The sequence below is a fragment of the Macaca thibetana genome, chromosome 3 (genome assembly GCF_024542745.1).
Source record: "Macaca thibetana thibetana isolate TM-01 chromosome 3, ASM2454274v1, whole genome shotgun sequence".
Taxonomy (NCBI): Eukaryota; Metazoa; Chordata; class Mammalia; order Primates; family Cercopithecidae; genus Macaca; species Macaca thibetana.
The window spans coordinates 133,012,725-133,034,383 of NC_065580.1; the positions used below are offsets into that span (position 1 = coordinate 133,012,725).

Here is a 21,659-nt window from a genome sequence, read left to right on the forward strand (position 1 = left end):
ATTCCTATAACGCAACATTCACCTGGGAAGAACAAAACCAGGCTGGCAGCAGAAAGTGTGCTTGCCGTGCCGTCAGCTGCTCATTCACCAAACCTGGAAAGCAGGTCCCAGAGGGGCTCTGACAGCTCCTACAACTAACCCATCAGTCAAACATATGATGCTACAATTTGATCCAAGAAAGCAAATATCAATTATATCCTTCCAATACTAAAAGGGAAAAAAAAAAGTACTCAACCAACCATAGCCAAAGAGATAACAGCAGCGAGTTTCACTCTGAGGCTGATCCAGCTGATCTCCTGGTTACCATGTGCTGCACTCCAGCCTCCAAAGTCACCATGAGTCAAATGGAGAGTGCTGATCATGGTTCACGCTAGTGGCATTGTTTGTACAACCTACAACCTTCATGTGAGGAAATGCAGTCTGCTCAGTTCAGGACAGGAGGTAGACCAGAAACTGAGTTGAGTCCCTGAGGAAAAAATAAACTGCTAAATATTGTCATATTAAAGTAGTCTAAGAGAAAAAGTTAAGAATAAAAAAAACTAACCTTGTTTCACTGTCTCCTTAAAGGGAGTAGCTTTCAGAAATCACTAGATTCAAGTTTTAATTGTTACCATCTTGAAAATAACAAATATCTAAAAATCTCTTTTTATAAAAATGTATCTTTTAAATATACAAAACCCCTCTTTTGCTTATTTGATCTGGTCAACCTCTCACTGAATTCCTTCCACACAAGTCAAAGGGAAAAATTATTTTTCCCTTTTCCTCTCTGATTTTTGCTGGCATACCAACCTTCCAGCCCCCAAAACCTACAGAAATTGCTTGTCTGATGGACACTTTTTTCTTCAGGAAATGACATAGTGACATAGGTAAAAGGTGATTTGGATAGACTGCTGTGTCACAAATTGTCAGGATCTGATTTAGAGACCTTGCTTTTGTCAAGAAAGACAGTTGGATGTCTGCTTTAAAGAAGTACTGGGAATATTTTCATCAAAGGTTTGAATTGAAAAACAGTGGGAGGTAAATATCTGAGATGTTGCCGAGAAAGACTGCTATATCTGTGCAATTACCATTAACAGAGGACAGCAGTGGTTCAATGAAGTAATTCAATCTGGTGGCCTACATTTTATCAGACAGCAGTTTTGAGCTCTGACATAAAAGCCAGCCAAAAAAAGGATTGAGCTCTTTTGTATGTATTTTCTCTCTCCTAATTCTATAAAACAGGACCTATTTGCCTTACAAAGCCCAATCATGAATTTCTGAACATTTAACAAAGGACCATGAGATATTTCTCTGATGAAAATATGCATTTTGACATTCTTCAGAATAAGTTTTGTGTATAGCTGTCTGAGCTAGAGAGGTATTAAAGTGCAGTAGGCTGGTGTATTTAAAACACATGAAGATAGGAAAAGATGAAGACATCTCAGGGTGTTACAAACAGCAGGAAAATAGTTTTTGTTATCATTTTAAAACAGCCTTACTGAAGTTTAAATGAAATATAATAAACTGCACATATTTAAAGGATACAATTTGATAAATTTTGACCTATAAATATATCTGTGAAACCATCCTGACAGTCATGATAATGAACATGCCCATCACCCACAAAAGTTTACTCCTGCCCCTTGGTAATCCCTCCCTCCCAATTCTGTGCCTGCCTCTCCAAGCAACCACAGACCTACTTTATGTCACTGTAGATTAAACAGCTTTTTCTAGCATTTTATATAAATTGGAACCATACAATATGTACCTTTTTTGTGTGGCTTCTTTTTTCACTCAGGATAATTATTTTGAGATGAATCCATGTTGTTGCATGTATCAATACATTGTTCCTTTTTAATGCTAAGTAGTATTCTGTTGTATGAATATACCAAATTGTTCATTCATTAAGTTGACAATGAACATATGGCCAATTTCCAATTTGGGGCTATTACAAATAGAGCTACTATGAACACTCACGTAAAATATTTGTATGGATGTGTGCCTTCTTTTGGAATGGCTAAAATATATTGTACATACATATTTAACATTTTAATAAATTATCAAACTGCTCTCTCAACTGGTTGTATCTTTAAAAAGGGGAAAGATTTATATGATCTAAAGAGAACCTGGAGTTTATGGTTGTACATTTTATATTCCCACTAGTGTGTAAAAGAGTTGCAATTCCTCAATATCCTCACCAACACTTGCTGTAGTCAGTTATTTTCATTTTAGCCATTTTAATGGGTGTGTAATAATATATTACTATATACCTATTATGGTTTTAATTTGCTTTTATGTCATAAAGATGTAAAGCATCTTTTCATGTGCTTATTTGCCATCTGTATATTGCCTTTAGTGACATATCAGTTCAAATCTTTTGCTCGTTTTTCAATTAGGCTTTTTGATTTCTTAATGCTGAATATTGAGATTTCTTTATATATTGTGCATACAAGTCCTTTATCAGACACAAACTTTGCAAAACTGTTCTCCTAGCCTATGGATTATCATCTCATTCTCTTATCCATGTCTTTTGAAAGATATATTCACTGGGTATACAATTCTAGGTTGGCAATTTTTTCTTTCAGTACTTTTAAAGATGTTGCTCCAGTTCATTTTTTTCAGAAAAAAATGTGCTGTCAGTCTTTGTTCCTTTGCATTTATGTCTTTTTACTATTTCCTGGCTATTTATAAGATTTTCCCTTTCTTATTGGTTTTGAGAAATCTGATTATAATATGTATTGATGTAATCTTCTTTGTGTTTCTGATGTTCTGCACTGTTTTCATCAAATTTGGAAATTACTTTTGTCCTCTCACCCTCCTCTCTCTGGAGACTTCAATTTACATGTATTAGGCTGTATGAAGTTGTCACACAGCTCACGGATGCTCTGTTCAATTTGTGAATTCTCTATTCTTTTCATGTTTCATTTTGGCTAGTTTCTGTTGCTATGAATTCAAGTTCACTAATCTTTTCTTCTGCAATGTCTAATCTGCTGTTAATCCCACATAATATATTTTTCATTTCATATCTTGTAGTATTTATATTAGAAGTTCAATTTTGCTTTTATACTACTTAACTGTCTGAACATACGGAATACCATTATAATTTTTTAAATATCATACTCTGTTAATTCTAACATCTGATCCAGTTCTGATTGACTGATTTCTACTTCATTATGGGTCTTATTCTCCTGGTTCCTTGCATGTCTGGTAATTCTTAATTGAATGCCGTAAAATGGTTTTAGAATTCAGTTAAGTCACTTGACATAGTTTGACCCTATCAGAACTCACATTTTAAACGTGCTGGGAGGGCTGGGTGTGGTGGCTCACACCTGTAATCCCAGCTCTTTGGGGTGCTAAGGTGGGCAGATCATTTGAGGTCAGGAGTTCAAGACCAGTTGAGCCAACACAGTGAAACCCCGTCTCAACTAAAAAAATCACAAAAATTAGCTCTCAGCTACTCAAGAGGCTGAGGCAGGAGAATCGCTTGAACCCAGGAGGCAGAGGCTGCAGTGGGCCAAGATAGCGCCATTGCACTCCAGCTTGGACAACAAGAATGAAACTCTGTCTCAAAAAAAATAAAAAATAAAAAGTGTTAGGGCAACTGTAGCACTGCTCAGTCAATGACTGACTATTTCTCAATACTGAGACAAGACCCTACTATGTACTTGACTCTATGCCCCATGAGTCTAGTGGTTTTCCCAATCTTGCTGGTGAGAATTAGAACTGTTCCTGGCTATGTGTGAATGTAAGGCACTGTTTCCTCTAATCCTTTTAGATAGCTCTTTCCCAGGCATCAGGAAGTTTTCTGAAATGCATGAGTTAATTAATTAACTCTCTAATGAATAACGGAAAGCAATCCTCTGAAGATCTCTGGGGTCCTTTCTCTGTGCAGCTCCCCTCCCCCTTAGTACTCTGTCCTTTGAATTTTTGCTACCTTGTTCTTCCTGGACTCTCAGTATCTTCTCCTAATGCAGAAAGTCCACTGAGCTCCACTTGGTACCCCTGAATTCCCTCTGCCCTGCATGGAGGCCTGGAATTCTCTCAAGGCAGTAACTGGGACACTCAAAGAGATGACTACATTTGTTTACTTTCTTTCAGGGATCACTGTCCTTACTGCCTTATGTCCAGTGTCATGCAAACCACTGTGTCATATATTTTATCTCTTGTTTTGGTTGTTTCTAATAGAACAATAAATTCAGTCCCTGTTATTCTTTGCTGAATGCCCAACTCTTTTCATGAATATTTTTCTTTATATTCCTATTATCACCTGGCATATTAGGAATTAATTTGATTGACTATAAGTGTAATGAAAAGAGAAACTTTGTCTTATTTACTACTGCTATATCCATAGAACCTAAAACAGGTTGATTGGCATGCTGCCTATTGAATTTATCAATGGGAATGAAAATGCTAACTACAAAATGTACAGTTCAACACAGAAAAGCTTCTGTAAGAAATGTGCCACACAATAAGCTTAGATTTCTATCACTTAAAACACTTAAGAAAAAAAAATTCTAGTCTGTTAAGTCTTTTCTGATTGTCTATTTGTCTGTTTTGAGCCAAATAATTAAGAACAGCACGTCTACTGGGAAGAGGAATACCTCTTTGCAATTTGGACTAGTGAAACTTTTTGTGTTTCTGTATTTACTCCTGACCTATGGTTAAAATTCTAGAATTGGAACTATAAGCTTTCTATACATCTGAGGGTCTACAATTCAAAAGTGCCTTTACCTTTCATTGTGTGTACAATATTTTCCTACCTCGGATGGTATTAATGAGATTATACAGTCTCTAAGACTAAAGGAGTTTTGTTCTAATAAGTTTATTCAGTGTAAGTGCTTACATATACTACATATTCCTAAAATTCTCAGAAGAGAATTGAATCTCTAACCATTTAAATGTACTAAATTAAACAATAAATTCTTGCATACATTACCTCAGAAACATTTTACAAACTCACGTTCACTTAATTTATGTATAACTTTGCCAAATAAGTTTAATAAATCTTGGCTTAATAAAAACAGTAAGCCTTCTTTATCAGTTTTAAGTACATGAGTAAGCATTTTAATTCTTCTTTAGATAATTTACCTAAAAATATACAGGTTTTCTGGCCAAACAAGCTAGGATTATTTCGATTTTATGTTTATGTTTGTCTTTATTTTTCTTTGACCAAATTGCATCAATATTCTCAAAAACTTTTCTTCAATAGTAATTGTGTTTCTTACTATGTTGGCTTGAGCATAATTTTCAAGATTTTTCAGTAATTTAAAACCTTAAACTGATATTAATTGACAGATATTCACTGGATAGCTACACCATTTCTAATTAAGATGGACTATTAAAACACTGAGCACTAATCATAATTTAAAATTTCATCCTTTTGCTTTTTATTTTTATAATCTACAGAGAAGACTCTATCTTTGGGTCAAGTTAACGAATGTGTTCATTGTTGTCAATTTATGAAGGTGCATAAGAGATGTGTGTTTATAGAAAGTTGGTTATGTTTATTCATGGTCTCCTCTAAAATGCTGATATGGAAAAGGAAGATTGTAACTATCACCCAGTTTTTTTATGTGAAGTTGAAGTTAGTTACTTTGGTTAAAAATTAAAACCAACGCGAGAAGTTGACATGGTATCTAGAAGCAAGAGTTTCTAAGAAATATAATTATGTGTGTGCTGCTGTTTTTCAAGGAAAAGAACACCTGTGTCCTAATGCAATGTTTCTGAAGACTTTTGGTCTCCAAATAGCTTACAGTTATCCCCTAAAACTTATTGAGGACCTCAATGAGCTTATTTTGTGTCTATGAGAGTGTGTGTGGGTTATAACTATTGATATTCACAACATTAAAAATTGGAACTTAAAAAAAATTTAAAATGCTGACTTGCTGATTCATTTCAAACTAGCAATAATGAGCATACTGCATGGTAATAACATCTTAGAAATACTATGGAAGTAGTTCTGACCTCATGGAACACCCTATGAATAGTCTTGAAGTAAAGTATTATTTTGTTCCAAAATACGAAAGAGCATAACGAGAACAGAACATGGAAAGTGAATTTTATTTATCTTGCTTTGTAATACCTGAGTCTGAAAAGTAATGAAATATGTGAAAATCTTCCTAGTTTCTATGAGCTCATTTGCTTATAGTTTTGTGTAAAATGTTCTTTACTAGATTTGTTTTACATGCCACAGAAATAATCAAATACATTACATTATTTTTGTTATAAATTCTCATCAGATTTTTCACTTTTAAAAGTTGTAAGTGAAAACCATATCCATTTAAAGTCTGTCACTTACACCATTTTTTGTTTTACTTTTATGTTTCCTTGAAAGCTATGCATTCAGTGACAGGGTAGAACAGAGTTCTGGTTTTCAAATAAGAAAGACAATCTCAGAGTACCCACAATAATAATAATAATAATAACTGTACCAGGTACTTCAAATAACTAAGACTTCAAAGAATAGACTCTTGGGTACAGGTTTCTGATTTCATTGCTTAAATAACTTTAAGACCAGACCAGTGGGCTGAGTCAAGACTTCTAGAACTTCTTTCAGTCAAGAAATTCATGAGATGAGTTCATGAGATTAATAAGCCAAGATTCAGCACAGCAAGAATTATACAGGACTCAATGAAATGATGAAGGATGATTGTTCTGAGTATTGTTGGTCTTATGTCAGTGTTCTATTCTCTGAGAATATAAGGAAGCTCTTTCTCTTTTTTCTTAAGCTATTTACAACTCATAACAATTCTGATTTTATAAACTGAAATGAAGTATTTTAAAATGGTATCTTATTTTCACTGACACCCCAGAATCCAGCAACTCTAAGTCTTCTTACTTTTCACAGCAACACAGTTATTTACATGGGTTCAGTAAGAATTGGTCTTCCTATTTACCAAGATAAGAATGAAAAATTTTGAAGATCTTGTCTGGAATGTTCTATTTGTGAGTAATGCTCATTTAATCAGATATGATTAAACACTTACAAGGAATTAGAGGTGACTTTATCTCTATAGAGCACCAATCCTCCTAGAAAAAACTAGCCTGGTAGCTGGTTTACAGAATCCAGCCATATAGATGGAAAGGGAGACCACTTCTTGATAGGGTACTTGGGGATATTTCGGGAACATCAAGAAAAAAGTAATTCACCCAAATTTACAGGTACTGCGGGTGGCAGAAAGACCAATGGGCTGAGTGAAGACTTCTAGAGCGCCATTCAGTGATCGTGCTTGATCACTCCTTTCAGTGATCCTTTCCGCGATTCTTGGGTTTGGCTTTCCACCCTCAGGACAGCAAATAATATTTTAAAAGTTAAATAGAAGATTTATTTTGTAAAAACATCCGAGAAAGCAAAGTTTAAAAGGCTTATATGCTAAATTAACATTCTTGGTGCACCCGTGTAAATGATCAGGCCAAATTTAAATAAACAAACCTTCCTTTAAGACTATTTTTCATCAAATAGGAAAACATGTGCTTTAAGGAAACACTAGGCATTGTCTATAGCACACTCTCCAGCATAATTAATTTCTGATTCCATGGAAACTATTTTACAAGTCTGGAAGTTGTAGGTAAGTGATAGCAATGCAAAATAAACATTCTCTACCATTATGTAAACTCTGTCATGAGGTAGAGACTCAGCTGACTTCCTTGAAGTCAGTTCTGCCTCCATCTACACACTCATTTCAATATTCCTCATATATAACTGTGACTTTTCTTTTGGTTTACCTTTGAAAAACTTACAACATCTGCCTACTTCCATCATTATTAAATAAAATTTTAAACATGTAAATTGTATAATGTATGAGAGTCATGATTTTATTTTTTATTTATTTATTTATTTTTTAAGAGATATTGCCTAGGCGGGAGTACAGTGGCTGTTTACGGGCATGATTATAGCACACTACAACACTGATCTCCTGGGCTCAAATGATCCTCCCAACTCAGCCTTCCAAGCAGCTGGGACTATAGGCATGCACCATTGTGCCTGGCCCAAATGATACTTAAATAACCACATTTTAACAATTTCGTAATGTGTACTGTATCCAAAAATGAGAATAAATAGATGGTTTTGACATCTCTTTTGATAGTCCCTACCTACATATATGTACACGTGCATATTTTAAATTTTTTTTTGTAAAATTGTGTCTCTGCTCCAGGATTGCACACTGGCTTTATCCAGGTTCTGAAATGACGAGTGATCTTTGTAACAGGCATAGCTTTCTTCCAAAATAATAAAATTGAGCTGTGTACACAGACAAGTATAGAGCATTCAGTTTTCATGATTTGAAACTGAAGCCCTAGGAAGTGGAAGGCTTTCTATGTGACAGCTTAAATGCTTGTAATCAAACTAATTGGCAACACGATGACCTGAAATGAGTTTTAAAGCACTATAATATATGTTTAGCAATCAGTGAAGCAATCCTTTATCATTCAGGCTCATGTTTGAAATTTTATCATGTTATAGGAACAAATGGAGGTAGAGGCTGGAAAACAGAAGATGAGATAAAAGGAAAAATAAAAATATGTAAGTAATTCCATTGCTTCAAAATAGTAAATGAACCAAGAATAAGCATATTGCTGAACAATGAAAAATAATAAAATTACTTAATTCAAGTATGTAGTAAAGAATATGTCACAAACACAAATGTACAGGAGACAAAATTGTTATTAAGATCCATGTTAATTGAAATAAGTAAAATTATGGTCAATGAAGCTGAAAAATATAACAAAAACCATACCCAGTAGAAAATAAAACAATGCACACATCACAGCAGGAAAAGAAGCAAAGCAGAATTTTTTTTCCCTGTAAAAGTACTAAAATAATAGACTCTGAACATTGAACAAGGGTCACAAAACTTCAGTTATCAACCATTGAGGTTTAGCTTAGGTTGTAAGACATGAGAATTAGGGAACCCAAACTCTAACCACTTCCCTGTCTAAGAAAGACTGAGATGCTGTTAGTCACAAAAATCTAAAGAAAATCAAACTTTTATAAGATTTACATAAACAGCTGGCGTTGCATTGATTTTATCCTTGTTTAATAATATTCTGAGATAAATTGCTTAAGTGATTTTAGACTAAAGTGAGTTCACTAAAATAGTGCTTAGGCAGGAAATAATTGGCACCTTGACTCGAACAAGCAGTCCCTAAATGTGTACCATTTCTTACCTGAAGGTACAACAGCATTAACAACATACCCATAGATGTGCTGAAACCGAAAGGCCCCTTCAAAGAGAAGCGTGGTACGACCCTTCATTTGAAAATTAAAGAAAACAGAATGACGGTCAATGCACAGAAGTAAATGTGACCCAAGCTTGACAAATTTGATAGCCCTACCAATTCAAACTTTGCAGTAATTTCTAAAATGAACTTATCCCTTCTGTATTCAAAATTTATATGTATGTCACAACTCAAGAATTTCTCAGGACACTACTGTATATAACATAGACCTACCACAAATAATAGAAAGTTTTTCATTTATTTAAACTACTCAAGCATATCTGTTAAAACATAAATACTGTATCAAACTGTATTTCTTTTATAGTATATCCTTTCCTTTATTTTTACATAATACTGCTTATTAGAATAACTCAGATAAGCTTACCATGAATACATCCACATCACAACTAAGTCTATCACAGGTACATTTTAATGTTAAATTATTTTGCCATTGTGTAACAGAACAATGGTTTCCACATTCTCCTTGTACAGCTAATTTTTTTAAAACAGTTGTACACGATGACTGCAAAGAAAAAAGGTACAGTATGTTAAGTATGCCCACAGGTTGTCTAAAAGCTCTTTCCAAATGTACCTATAAATAACCAAAACAGAGGAACAATGTCTGATTTCTGTTAAAGCTCCAGATAAGAATCACCAATGGAAAGACATACACAGGACTTGTAATACTCAGCCAGCATATATCAAATCATGGGGCATTGCAAGAAAAGCAATGAGTAAAATCTAGTAGCACTGAAATTTAACTGTCACAAAGACACAGTTGTAGCACTTGATGATTTTCACCAGTGTGGAACTAAGAGCAACAACAATATATTACATGACAGAATCTACATAAGTTAAAGTAATAAGCCAAGTATACTAAGTATACCATGACAAGCTTCAACAGAGATTTTTAAATAAAGGCCCTATTCTTAAGACAGAATCCATTAGACTTTTTGATAAAAAAGATGTAGCAGTATCACATATGAAAACAGTCACAGACATCAAGAAAACACTGTAGCATGGCAGAAAAATTAATGTGACTTTCAACTATAACAACTGAAGGACGGTATCCAGGATGAGCAAGGTCACAGTCCAAATAATATTCTAATAATATTAGAGTCAGCCTACTCTAATAATACATAACTTTTTGAGTTATATTTCAGATTGGTGATTGGGTAAGGTGATTTCTGAAGTCCCTTCTGACCTAGAGGTTCTGTAACTCTGAACCTATGTAAAACCAAAATAATAGGTCTACTGCAATTACCAAATTAGTAAAGCGGGCAATTTAGAAACAATTAGGCGAAAATAACTTGTGACTCTATTATGCCTCTGTACAAATGCAGTTTAAGGCTTCCATTTGGTCATGATGCTTAGCTGTTTAATATTTGATTAAAAGAACATTTTGGATTCACTAGCTTCCTTTGCTTCTCAGAATGTCCTAGTACTAATGTTCCTCCCAGAAAAACCAGGTTTTCATATCACAGAGCTAGTTCTACTGCAAAGTTATTAAAAAATTTAATTTTAAAAAATTCTAAGAGAACTAAATTTCTTGTCTCTTTTTGATTTTCAGTTGAGATATTAACTTCGCCTGAATTTCTCTGCCCAGTATAGAACCCTAAGTTCTCTTGGCAAAGTTGTGTCTATTTTCCACAAAGGTAGGAAAAAGTAAGTTATTGATAAGATCTGCTCACAAACGGTAAGAGGCAAATGTTCTCTTTAGGGACTAAAAATGGAAAGGGAGAACTCTTAGGAGCAGTAAGAGAAATATGGCACAGCATGGGCTTGGGTGAGCTCTTGGTGGGTCTCTGTAATGCTAACCTACATGATTCAGACTCTCTCCAATTTCCTTCTAAGGCAGTCCAGCTGTACGTATAAGTAGTCATTTGTTGGTATGGGCAAGATTTTATGAGATGTGATGAACATATGAAATATTAGGAGTATTCTAGGAACCACAGCTGTTACGCCTTGCTGCATTTTTAACAGCTCCTTAAAATCAGAGGCCACTACACACAGCAGCACATTTAGACAGGAAACACTGCAATTATCTGGCTTCACCACTCCATTCCAAATCTGTGATTATATTACAGTTTATAAGCCCTAATAGACAGTCATCACCTTTGGCAATGCTTCTACTTGAAAACAGCCACAATCCCTACATCTGGATTTATTACCAGGGAGTCGTCAATGGAGACTGAAATGTTTTTTGTTTGTTTTTATTCATCCTGCAAACTAGACACCAAAGATTTCAGAGCAGAGATTAAATACAGTATAAGGAAGGTCCCTTTGACACAGCTGTTAGCGAAGCTAATTACTGAAGAAAAATTGGAGATCATTCATTAGCCTACTAAGCAAATTAAGGTTTGTTAACAGTGATTTATAATGCCAATCCCTGTGTTACTGTGCTGGTCCTTTCAAGTGTATGTGTACAGGACCTGACAGTTTATCAACTGTGCTATATCTAAACAGCTTGTCACCAGGGTGCTTTTGTTAAAATGACATTGTATTTTAAATGGATAAACATTTTTACATGAGCAAAACGAATTTTAAATGTTTGGCTTCTGAAGTCAAGTACTGAGAGATAAGTGAAGTGTCTCAAACTATCTAAGCCTCCAATAACTCTTGTTTACTGCTAGAGCTGACTATAGGAGAATGTGACACTTGGAGTTAAAATACCACTTTTCCTCTTTAACAAGCCCCAGTTGTGTTTTTTAACCTCTTTTCAAATGATACTCTTGGTGTTTCACCAAGCTATAAGTTTCTTACGCAATGGATTGGGAGGCATCTAATTTACAATTTCAGCAAAAATATTTTTTAAGTAGTTAAGCAAAGGAATGAAGCCTCTGATCTGAAAGATTCTCAGTGATAGTCAATAAAACTCCAGGCTAGTTAAATCTATCAAAATAAGGGTTGTGTGGGTAATCAGAGTAAACCTCCGGAAATGACATTGCCTGTGGCTCATTTTATATAGCTCGTATCAACAAATGCAACACTTCTGTAATGTGGAAATCTCCAACAAGGATAAGACAACCTTCCTTAAAGCCAATGTCAGAAAACATGACAATGAAAATAAAATTACTTTCAGAATTCCATGGCAATGACCTGTCCATTCCCTCTGGGACTGTCAGTGCACTGTGCTAAAGCCTTTATTGCTTCATCTCTATGTCCAATAGGATCTACTAGCTATGAAACAGGCTAAGCCAACAGCTTCAATATGTCTATGTACTAGCCCTAAATGAATGACGCAAATATAAAACATTATTCATTATGAATAATTGCATTACTGTTCATAATGAATTTTAAAATACATTACTTTCAAAAAAAGGCAGACTCAGCCACTCCATTGAAATCAGGACTCCTTTCAATGTTGACAGTGAAGAACAGTGTTCACTAAGCATCGCTATGGCCTTGCATTCCTGTGGCTCAAAGGACAGCAAAGGCAGTGAGGCCAGCAACAAGCAATGGTTGCACGTGGCAGACATCTAGTTGTAAGGCAGCTGGAATAATAAATTTTGAAATATTAGAAATTAAGCTCCTTTAGCCACTCTCTTGCCTAGTGGCTCATTAAATCTTTTTTCTCCGAAATCATTTTTTCCCTCTAAATCTGAGGGGCCAGAGATGGGGGTTAGGAGGACAGAGAGATCCCGGCTGAGGGCTATTTCCCCACATCCATCAGTAGCACCTAAGTTTTCCGCTCATCTACTTAAGGAGTTTGCAACAGCAATGACAAAGATAACTGTAGATAGCAAATGTTTAAAAATACCCAGCCCATTCCCTCATTTAAATGCTGAGAAAACGAAAGGCTTAAAATTACTGGTTGCAACTGGAGACAGCAATTGATCTTTTCTCACCTGATTATCTTTTGTCAAATTTCTCAGTTCCCTTGTACTGAATGAGGAAGCCGAAGTTAAACATAGTGTGTAGGCAGAAGATAATTTCTACAGGATGTGCTGGAAAAGTCATCCTATTGTAGAGATTCTACAAATGTGTAAATGTCTCTCACCAGAGTTTAACTTGTACTGTTCATTTAGTCAAGGTGTGTCTGCTCCCGGCTCACTGATCCTATTCCCTCAATTAAAATGTTAACAGACCAAAAACATGACCAAAAAAGGGTAAGAATTAGCCATGGGAAATACAGTTATATTTTCTGTCTAAGGCCCTTGAAATTAGAGAGTTTATCTGTGCCATGTGGAGGAGTCTGTCAGCATGTGCCTTAGATTCTGGTTTAGTTACTAGGAGGAAAACACAGTTAAGGGTAGTATTTTGAAGGTTACAGTTAAAAAATGTGACAAAGTTTTACCATAAGGAAGAGCAACAAATTTCATTTGCCCAAATGTTTCTGCACAGTACACAGGTAGCTTCAAACGCATTGATAATGTCCTAGATTTTAAGTTACACTTAAATACACACTTAAATTTCTAACTACCTATTCTAACTTCCAAACTCACCATTTTCCTACATTCGAATCTCCTCTTCTGGGGACTGTAATTCCAAGTAAGAGTATTGCAGTCATTGATCCTTTACTTGACATCCTTCTCTATAAACCATCTCTTCCACACTCACCCAACTACCTCCCTGCCTTTATCCCACATTCCCTGTAATCAGCCAACATTCCCTGACAACCTAAGTCCTGTCTTTCCCCAAAGACATCATACAGTCAATTCAATCCACACTATTATGTAATTTCTCTGTTCTTGTCTTTGTCGCTCCCTCTGCTTCAAACTTTGTTCCACCCTTTCTTTTCTTATTGACTATCTAAACATCCATCAAGCTCTGCACAATTTAAGCCTGCTACATTTAACTGACCCTCCTTTATACTTCCAAGTGCTCTACTTACACTTCTCATAGACCAATCAGTTTGCTTTGCTTCAAATTCAGCTACACATCTTTGACTTGAGGGCCATGCTTACATATTAGGCAACTTAAGAACTAAAAGTAGACATGTAAGTCATACTTGTGCAACTTAAGAACTAAGAGTAGACATTTAAGTCACACTTGTGAGTTAAAATGAAATGAAATCTCCATCTGGAGAGTAGTTTTAAAACTCAACTCTTTATCAATTAGTTCAAATGCCCTAATAGTAACTGGATAACCTCCATGGATTTCTAGATAAAATTTAGATTTTCAAAAATATTTCCATTATAATAGATTTTTGTCAATATATAAATAATGGCCAATAATTCATTTACCTAGTGTCAATTATTAATAAATACAAAGGTTAGGGTCTTTATTTGGCGGGAAGTGTTAAAATACTTAATGTTATTTATCTTAAATATCAGTACTTAACAGGTGATGAATGAACACTTGAATTACAAAATCCTTTCCTAGCATCACAGCAAGTACTGGCAAGTGGGTAATAAGACTATTTCTTCTGCTTTGGATGGAGCTGCCGTCAGCACCAGGTTGATGGATCTGTACTTTTGAAACTAAAACCCATAAGAAATCTTATAAATAGTGATAGGTTCTCTGGAGAGCTCAAACCCTCTTATTTAAATACAATGTGTTAACTGTACCTCAGGATAACCAAATACCTGTAGTTAATGTAGATGTTTCTCTTTATAGAACGATGGAACTGCAATATCACCATTTTGCAGCTCCTAATGAACACTGAGTCTAATCAATGGCTGTTAACATTAATAAAAATAAATAACTAAATATGTGGCTCCTAATGGAAGCACACAACATGATCTATGAGGCATCCTTGCCAAAATCCAAATCTGAATCTGATCCTATCTAGCCACTGCTAGATCAGCTTATACAAGGTATATATATAAGACAACCAGAAATTTTTGAACGAGAAATCTTATAGAGATATGCAAATTCAAAGAATGAAAGGGCATCTGAGACTGGGATTATTATTAAATAAAAAACTGAATTTTCAATAACATTTATAAATTGTTTTCTCTTTTTTTTTTTTGAGACTGAGTTTCACTCATGTCACCCAGGCTGGAGTGCAATGGCCCCATCTTGTCTCACTGCAACCTCTGACTCTCAGGTTCAAGTGATTCTCCTGCCTCAGCCTCCTGAGCAGCTGGGATTACAGGTGCATGCCACCACGCCCAGTTAATTTTTGCATTTTTGGTAGAGAGACGGGGTTTCACTGTGTTGGCCAGGCTGGTCTCGAACTCCTGACCTCAGGTGATCCACCGCCTCAAGCCTCCCAAAATGCTGGATTATAGGCATGAGCCACTGTGCCCAGCCCTCGTTTATAAATTATAGAAATCTTTGTTGAAATTTGCCTAGTAACTTTTCAACTTCCTTGATGGCATCAGTTTTCTTGTAAACCAAGCAAAATTATTAATTTGAATGTTTTAATAAAGGAATTCACCCCCACAAAATAAATGAATACAATGTGTCAGAAATATTTAAAAGTGGTTGGGCATGGTGGCATTTATAAAAATTACTATATTTTATAAATGGCAATACCACTACTGAAAATAGAATGCTAAGAGTAGAATGATGTCTTTTGTTTCCAAAGTCAATATACTAAAGCGATGGGAAAATAATAAAAGCAAGATATTTTCTGGCAGTTATATCAAGATAAATGTTGCAGCCACAAGCACCACTGGTGAGTATTATCTGGGCAAATGGGAAAATGGTTAAAAAGCAACTATGGTTAAACAAAATACCAAATCAGTTTTAGAAGTTATACAGCCAGGCGTGGTGGCTCACGTCTGTAATCTTAGCATTTTGGGAGGCCAAGGAGGGTAGATAGCTTGAGCCCAGGAGTTCAAGACCAGCCTTGGCAACATGGTAGAGCTCCATCTCTACAAAAAATACAAAAATTAGCCAGGTGTGGTGGCATGCACATTTACTCCCAGATACTGGGGAGGCTGAGGTGGGAGGATCACCTGAGCCCAGAAAGGCTAAGGCTGCAGTGAGCTGTGATTACACCACTGCACTATGGCCTGGGTGACACAGTGAGATCCTGTCAAAATAAAAAAAAAAAAAAAAGTTATACAAACTATAGCAAACGAAAACAGGAGACATTTCAAGGATTGATAGTCAAAAACTTAGAAAGGGGCAAAGAATATTCCCATTATGACCTTTATAACCCTGGATGGAAAGCTACAGGTCAATATTTTGTACCTACAGCCTTTTACCAGCACTACATACACAACTTAAGTAATTCAACTGCACAGGAAAACAATAATTATACAAATCCCATTTGAAGATGTATACCACTACATGATTCCCCTTTACTACATAATGTGGCAGTTTTAATCACTGAGTAGAAGTGAGTTGTTTTCCCTGATAACTTTAAAGTATGTCAATTACTAGACATGACCCAATTGAGGAAGATGAAAATTATTAGTTGAGAATCCTTAAGAGAAATTACTGGAGTTTACAAAAGCAGGATCCAAGCTATTTGAGGCTGTGGTTCTAAGACAGTTAGATTCAAACCTGGAAGAAGGCTGAAAAATTATCCAGAGAAGGCAGAACATGTCACTTGGAAAAAAGTAAGGCCATACTTCCCTTACACCAGGAATCAAGTTCTGCCTGGTTGGTTAGTTGCCCCAAAAGCAGCTCCCAACTCCACATGGAGTCAAGTCCTATAAAGAATGAGTCCAGATCTTTCTTGTGATGACATACCAGACCACTGGCCAACATGAGATGTTCTCACTGGTCTTTTCATTCTACTGATTTCAGTTACTGTGTTCATATATGCTAGGGCATCAATTTTTCTTTTTCTTGTCAGAAAGGAGCAAATGTGATACAAGCTCATAAAAGTGGAATATATTGAACAGGTGTTCCTTAACCTCTCAGCCCAATCCTAAAAGCTGCTAAGCAGTCTTTAAAAGCTCCAAGTGCTTCAATGCTTCTAAGGAAGAAAATACACACAAGTAACTTTAACTGACAAATTACAGAGAGCAACCATAATATGTGGATGGCTAATATAACAGTTCATTCCAACATCATCATGTTCATATAGAATCACAGAGGATGAATATCCTATGTGTTTTGTTTACATACAGAAAAAAATGTATATAACTGATCAAACACAAAACCTATGCTCTTGAGAAAGCTACAAGAAGAATGTAATAAGAATAAAATACTCCTATCCTACAGGTACAAATTACAAAACTTACTTTGCACAACATTGCACAGCCACCTGATGAGACCAACTTTGCTCCATCACACATGATTGTGTGAATAACAGAAGAGAGTACTTATTATTTGGTGGTATAGAGTGATATTCTGTGTTCATTAAATATCTTATCTCATTTAATATTTGCAACACTAATAGGCAGGTATTGATAAGGAAATAGACTCAGAGATATAAAATAACCTGACCAAGGCCATACAAGTAGTCTTAAAGATCATTCTGCCTCTAAGTTCTTAATTACACACTATGCATAATGAAACCTCAAATACATGTTTAAGGAGAACATACAGCTTAAAACGTTTAAATTGAAAAGAAAATGTGTTCACCGCATTGACGTTTAAAAAAAAAAAGAAAGAAAATCCTACACACGCTCTAACAAGTTTTAGTACTCTTGCCAGAAAAAAAAAAAAGCGAATCGATTCCAACTAGTCTATACTTTCATTTATATTTAGAATATGAGCTGGGCATGAGTATGTAATGAATATATATGTGTGTCTCTCTGTGTGTATAACACCCACATTATTCAAAAGCTCCCAAAAATGTAGAAAGTTTGTTCCAATCCTTCTCTATTTTGTCTACTTTAAGAATTCTTTGCAATATGCTTATGTAAATACTGATTTTAGCTGCTGTTCTCATTTCTCAGATCTTCTGCTTCTAAACGGATTGGAAAAGTGACAGACCTAAGCAGACATCTTTGGAACACAAAACCAAGGAGATATAAACAAATACAACCAGATCAAAAACAAAGGCTTCTCCTTTAAACCCTTTAATGTATCACTACAGATAAAAGAACTGAAAGTAAAATATACCGGTTTTGGCTAAGGGTGTGTATGTGTGCTGCACATGTATATACTCAGGTGTCTATTTTATTAACACACACAATGAATAGCATCTTACCTCTGTTGACAAAAGCTGTAGAGGAGTATAAAATAAAAACAAAGGAAGATTGTGAAGTTGGGGCATGGGAAAGTGTTCAAGAAAACGGTTCTAGATTGTTAAAAGTGCCTTCAGCTTTCTTATACCAGATTTCATGTTATGGTTCAGTTGTGCTAATAGCTCATGGACTCTGCAGGTGATTTCCCTCCATCCACACTTCAAAGACGTGCTGAAGAGGATTAAGGATAGACTTGAAAAATTACCATTTCACTTACCTGAAGCTGAGCCTTCTTTATAGACATAAGTAAAAAGCTATTATGACAGCACAAATCACAAAGCACAGTGTAAATAATATGTTGGCAAAGAACTAATGTAAGTTGTGCACATACGATTTCCACTTAAAAGTATGAAACTCCCCAGTGTGGAAGTTAGTATCTGAAATTATTACATGTGATACTATTGGAATGAAAGTTGAAATAGAAGATACTTTTCATGAGGACTTGGCAACAATATCAATGGATTTTGCACTCTGATAACATAACAATCACATTATTGGAAACACATCCTAGCAGGGCATTTTTGTCATAGTTGAAAGCTGAATATACATCTGGTATATATCTTCTCCATGTAAGCTAGTAAGATGACAGATTTTTATGTAAGCAAAGTAAGTCTACCAGCAATTTCACCAAAATAAGAAAAAACCTTTATACTCATCCAATGTGCTGTAAAAGTCATTTTATCAATAGACTTGTAATTAAAGACTCTTTAATCATAAGAATACATTATTAGAGAATAAAAAAAAAACCATTCTTGGAACTAGAGAGAAAAATAACTGCATAAAGCATAATGAAAATCTCAATGTTTCGAGAAATGACTTTCTTCTTTCAGGGTGATCCTACTGACAATAAAAAAAACACTAGAATGTTCAGTATAGAAGTGATCAAGGACTAAGGTATAGAATGTTCAGTATAGAAATGATCGAGGACTAAGGTAGTTAGTGGCTTTGGCCTTCTTTCTGCTGAAGAAAGCAAAGGGGGAGGCTTTAGCTTTTGGATGGAGAATAGATATTGCAGTCTCCAGATTTTACTTCCAGCATCTCAACCCACATCCAGCCTGGTGTGAAGAGATGCCAGATGGGGCTACGTCTGTTATTTCGACTGCTGAAGCAGGATACTGAATGTATCCTGCTTGTTTCTGTTAGTATGAATATTCAGCCACAATAAGTAGGAGCAAGGGTAAGTGTGCTAACTGTATTAAGCAGGTCCAAATCATCCTTATACTTTTTCTCCTATTATAGATAAAGACCAAAAAAAAAGTCAACATCTAGAAAATGCCACTTTTGCTAAGCTTGGAAAATACTCATTTATTAATGAAATGATGCTCGTTTCCATACATTTAATGTAAATGTATTGAGAGAAATATGTGAGCAGAAGAAAACCAGAGTAATTAGCATTGGAGACAAAAGTTAAAAGCAACTAAAGTGAATTAATTATTTTCCACTTTATTTGATTTTCTTGATTTCACTATTTTCTCAGAAAATGCTGAGGCATGACTGTATCAGTATTCATCTCTTAGAACACCAATTAGGTTCCTTTAAGTATCACAACAGACTTCTACATTGACATGTTATCCTATTGTACAAATAATGCTTATTTGTCACTCTTTTTTATTTGTATCTTGAAAAGGATCACTAAATCCAGAAAGGATAATTTCACTATAAATAAATATAATGAAGTGACAACTGCTGTTTGAGAATGAATTTTAGATTCACGATTATTACAATATTGTGATAATCCCTGAAGGGCACCCCAGTGCCATCTTTCCTGAAGGACAGAGAATAAGATTCAGAAATAAACTTTGCATTTTAGCAAAAATAAGTATATTAGTTTAATTATTGCTGAAAGAAAAACCTAAAGGCAAGCTACCCAGACTGTGAGGGAAAATATTCATTAAAAAATACTATCTCCATTCCCCGTCCTCCCCACCAAAAAAAAGACAATTCACTTTATATGAAGAGATATTCTTCAAGAAATCAGTATCTCAATGCATAATCTGAATTCCAACCCCCACATGACACTTCTTACTAAAAAAGTAATTGTGGAGAAATGGTGGTACGAGCTAATCAGCGTTCCCTGTATCTCCTTACGTGGCCAGGTAAGGAGCTAATGTCCTGGGTGTTAGGAACCAGGTATATACCTTGGACTTACTTATGATCCCTAGGGCCCAGCAGGCTATATCTTCTAAAAGTAAAACAATTCCTAATAAAGAATGGAAATCAGTCTGCTCTTCAGGACTGAGAGATAAATTCTCAGATTTTTTTCCATATCCCAATGAGCATTCATTATAGAAGGAAATCAATGGCAATGCAAGGCACATATGTGGAAGTTGAGATAGACTTACGAAGTAGCCTGTTCCCAAGCTGGAAGGAGCTGAACTCTGCAATAAAGCATAAAGACAAAAGTGGAAAATCAGCAATGGTTTTTAACACGTTCCAATCCACACAGCTCATTACCAGCCCTTTGCAGGCTTTTCATCACTACATCGCATCACCAGTGTATGCTGCCCCTTGTCATCTGCTACTGATACAAACACCGTGTTGCTTAATTTTCCCCTTTACATCTCTCAACAACTCAGAGATGCTAACGTGCTATTTACTGAATTCCAAGCCTCTGCGGTGGATGTAATTGCCAATTTATTTGACAGGCAGCTGGGTAATGAATTAATGATGGCATTTCGCCCTGCACTGAGACTAAACAGACACGCATCAGCTTGCCTCCCTGACTTGCTGACATTCAATGCCCTGGTCTCAAGCTACTCAGTTTTGTGGCCGCAAAGGGGCAGGCAAGAGGAAAAAGCCCAGACTGACTTGAAAATAAAAAGCCCAGTGGGTTTGGATGACTTTTCCAGTGTATGACCTACTTGCCAGTTTATTCCCTAAAGGCACCAGTTAGTACACACACGGTGCTTTTCAAAAATGAGACATTTTGTAAACGTAATTAGTAGACTAAAATGCAAAGAATGTGTGGGCCAAGAGGAGCAGTGAAAAGCACCATTTTTCTGAAGGGTTTAAGTCACAAGAATTACCAGTTTAGGCTGTCATAGTTCTGACACACAGGGAACTTAAAAATGTTCATTCTGAAAGGAATGCATGGCATCACTTATTTGGGAAAAGAAGCCAAAAAACAAAAAACAAAAAAAAAACCATATTTTAAACTTGCCTGAGATTCTCATTTTTGTTTGCTTTTTCTCCTAAAACCTCTCCTTATAAATTATTTCATTTTTAGCATCCACTTCCTCTTTGTGATTAAGCTTGAAATGAAGATGAAGCAATGCGGAATAGATTTGCAGGTCTCAGCTAAACATCCCTGCACCAGACAGGCCTCTTCCCTGATGAGCTTGGGTTGGGTGTTTCACCTTCCCAGAAGCAAAATGACCTCTGCCCTAATTCAACAGTTACTCTGTTCACTGCTAACTCTTCTGC

General features: G+C 35.6%; 1 protein-coding gene across 7 annotated transcripts in view; it reads right to left on the reverse strand.

Annotated features, from left to right (window-relative positions):
• The window catches only part of AUTS2 (activator of transcription and developmental regulator AUTS2), a 1,206,807-nt gene that overhangs the window by 634,593 nt on the left and 550,555 nt on the right, over positions 1-21,659 (reverse strand). For all 7 annotated transcript variants that reach the window (XM_050783556.1, XM_050783558.1, XM_050783557.1 and 4 more), the window contains one exon: positions 20,579-20,614. In XM_050783556.1, coding sequence (XP_050639513.1) covers positions 20,579-20,614 — 36 coding nt within the window. The remainder of the gene's footprint in view (positions 1-20,578; positions 20,615-21,659) is intronic.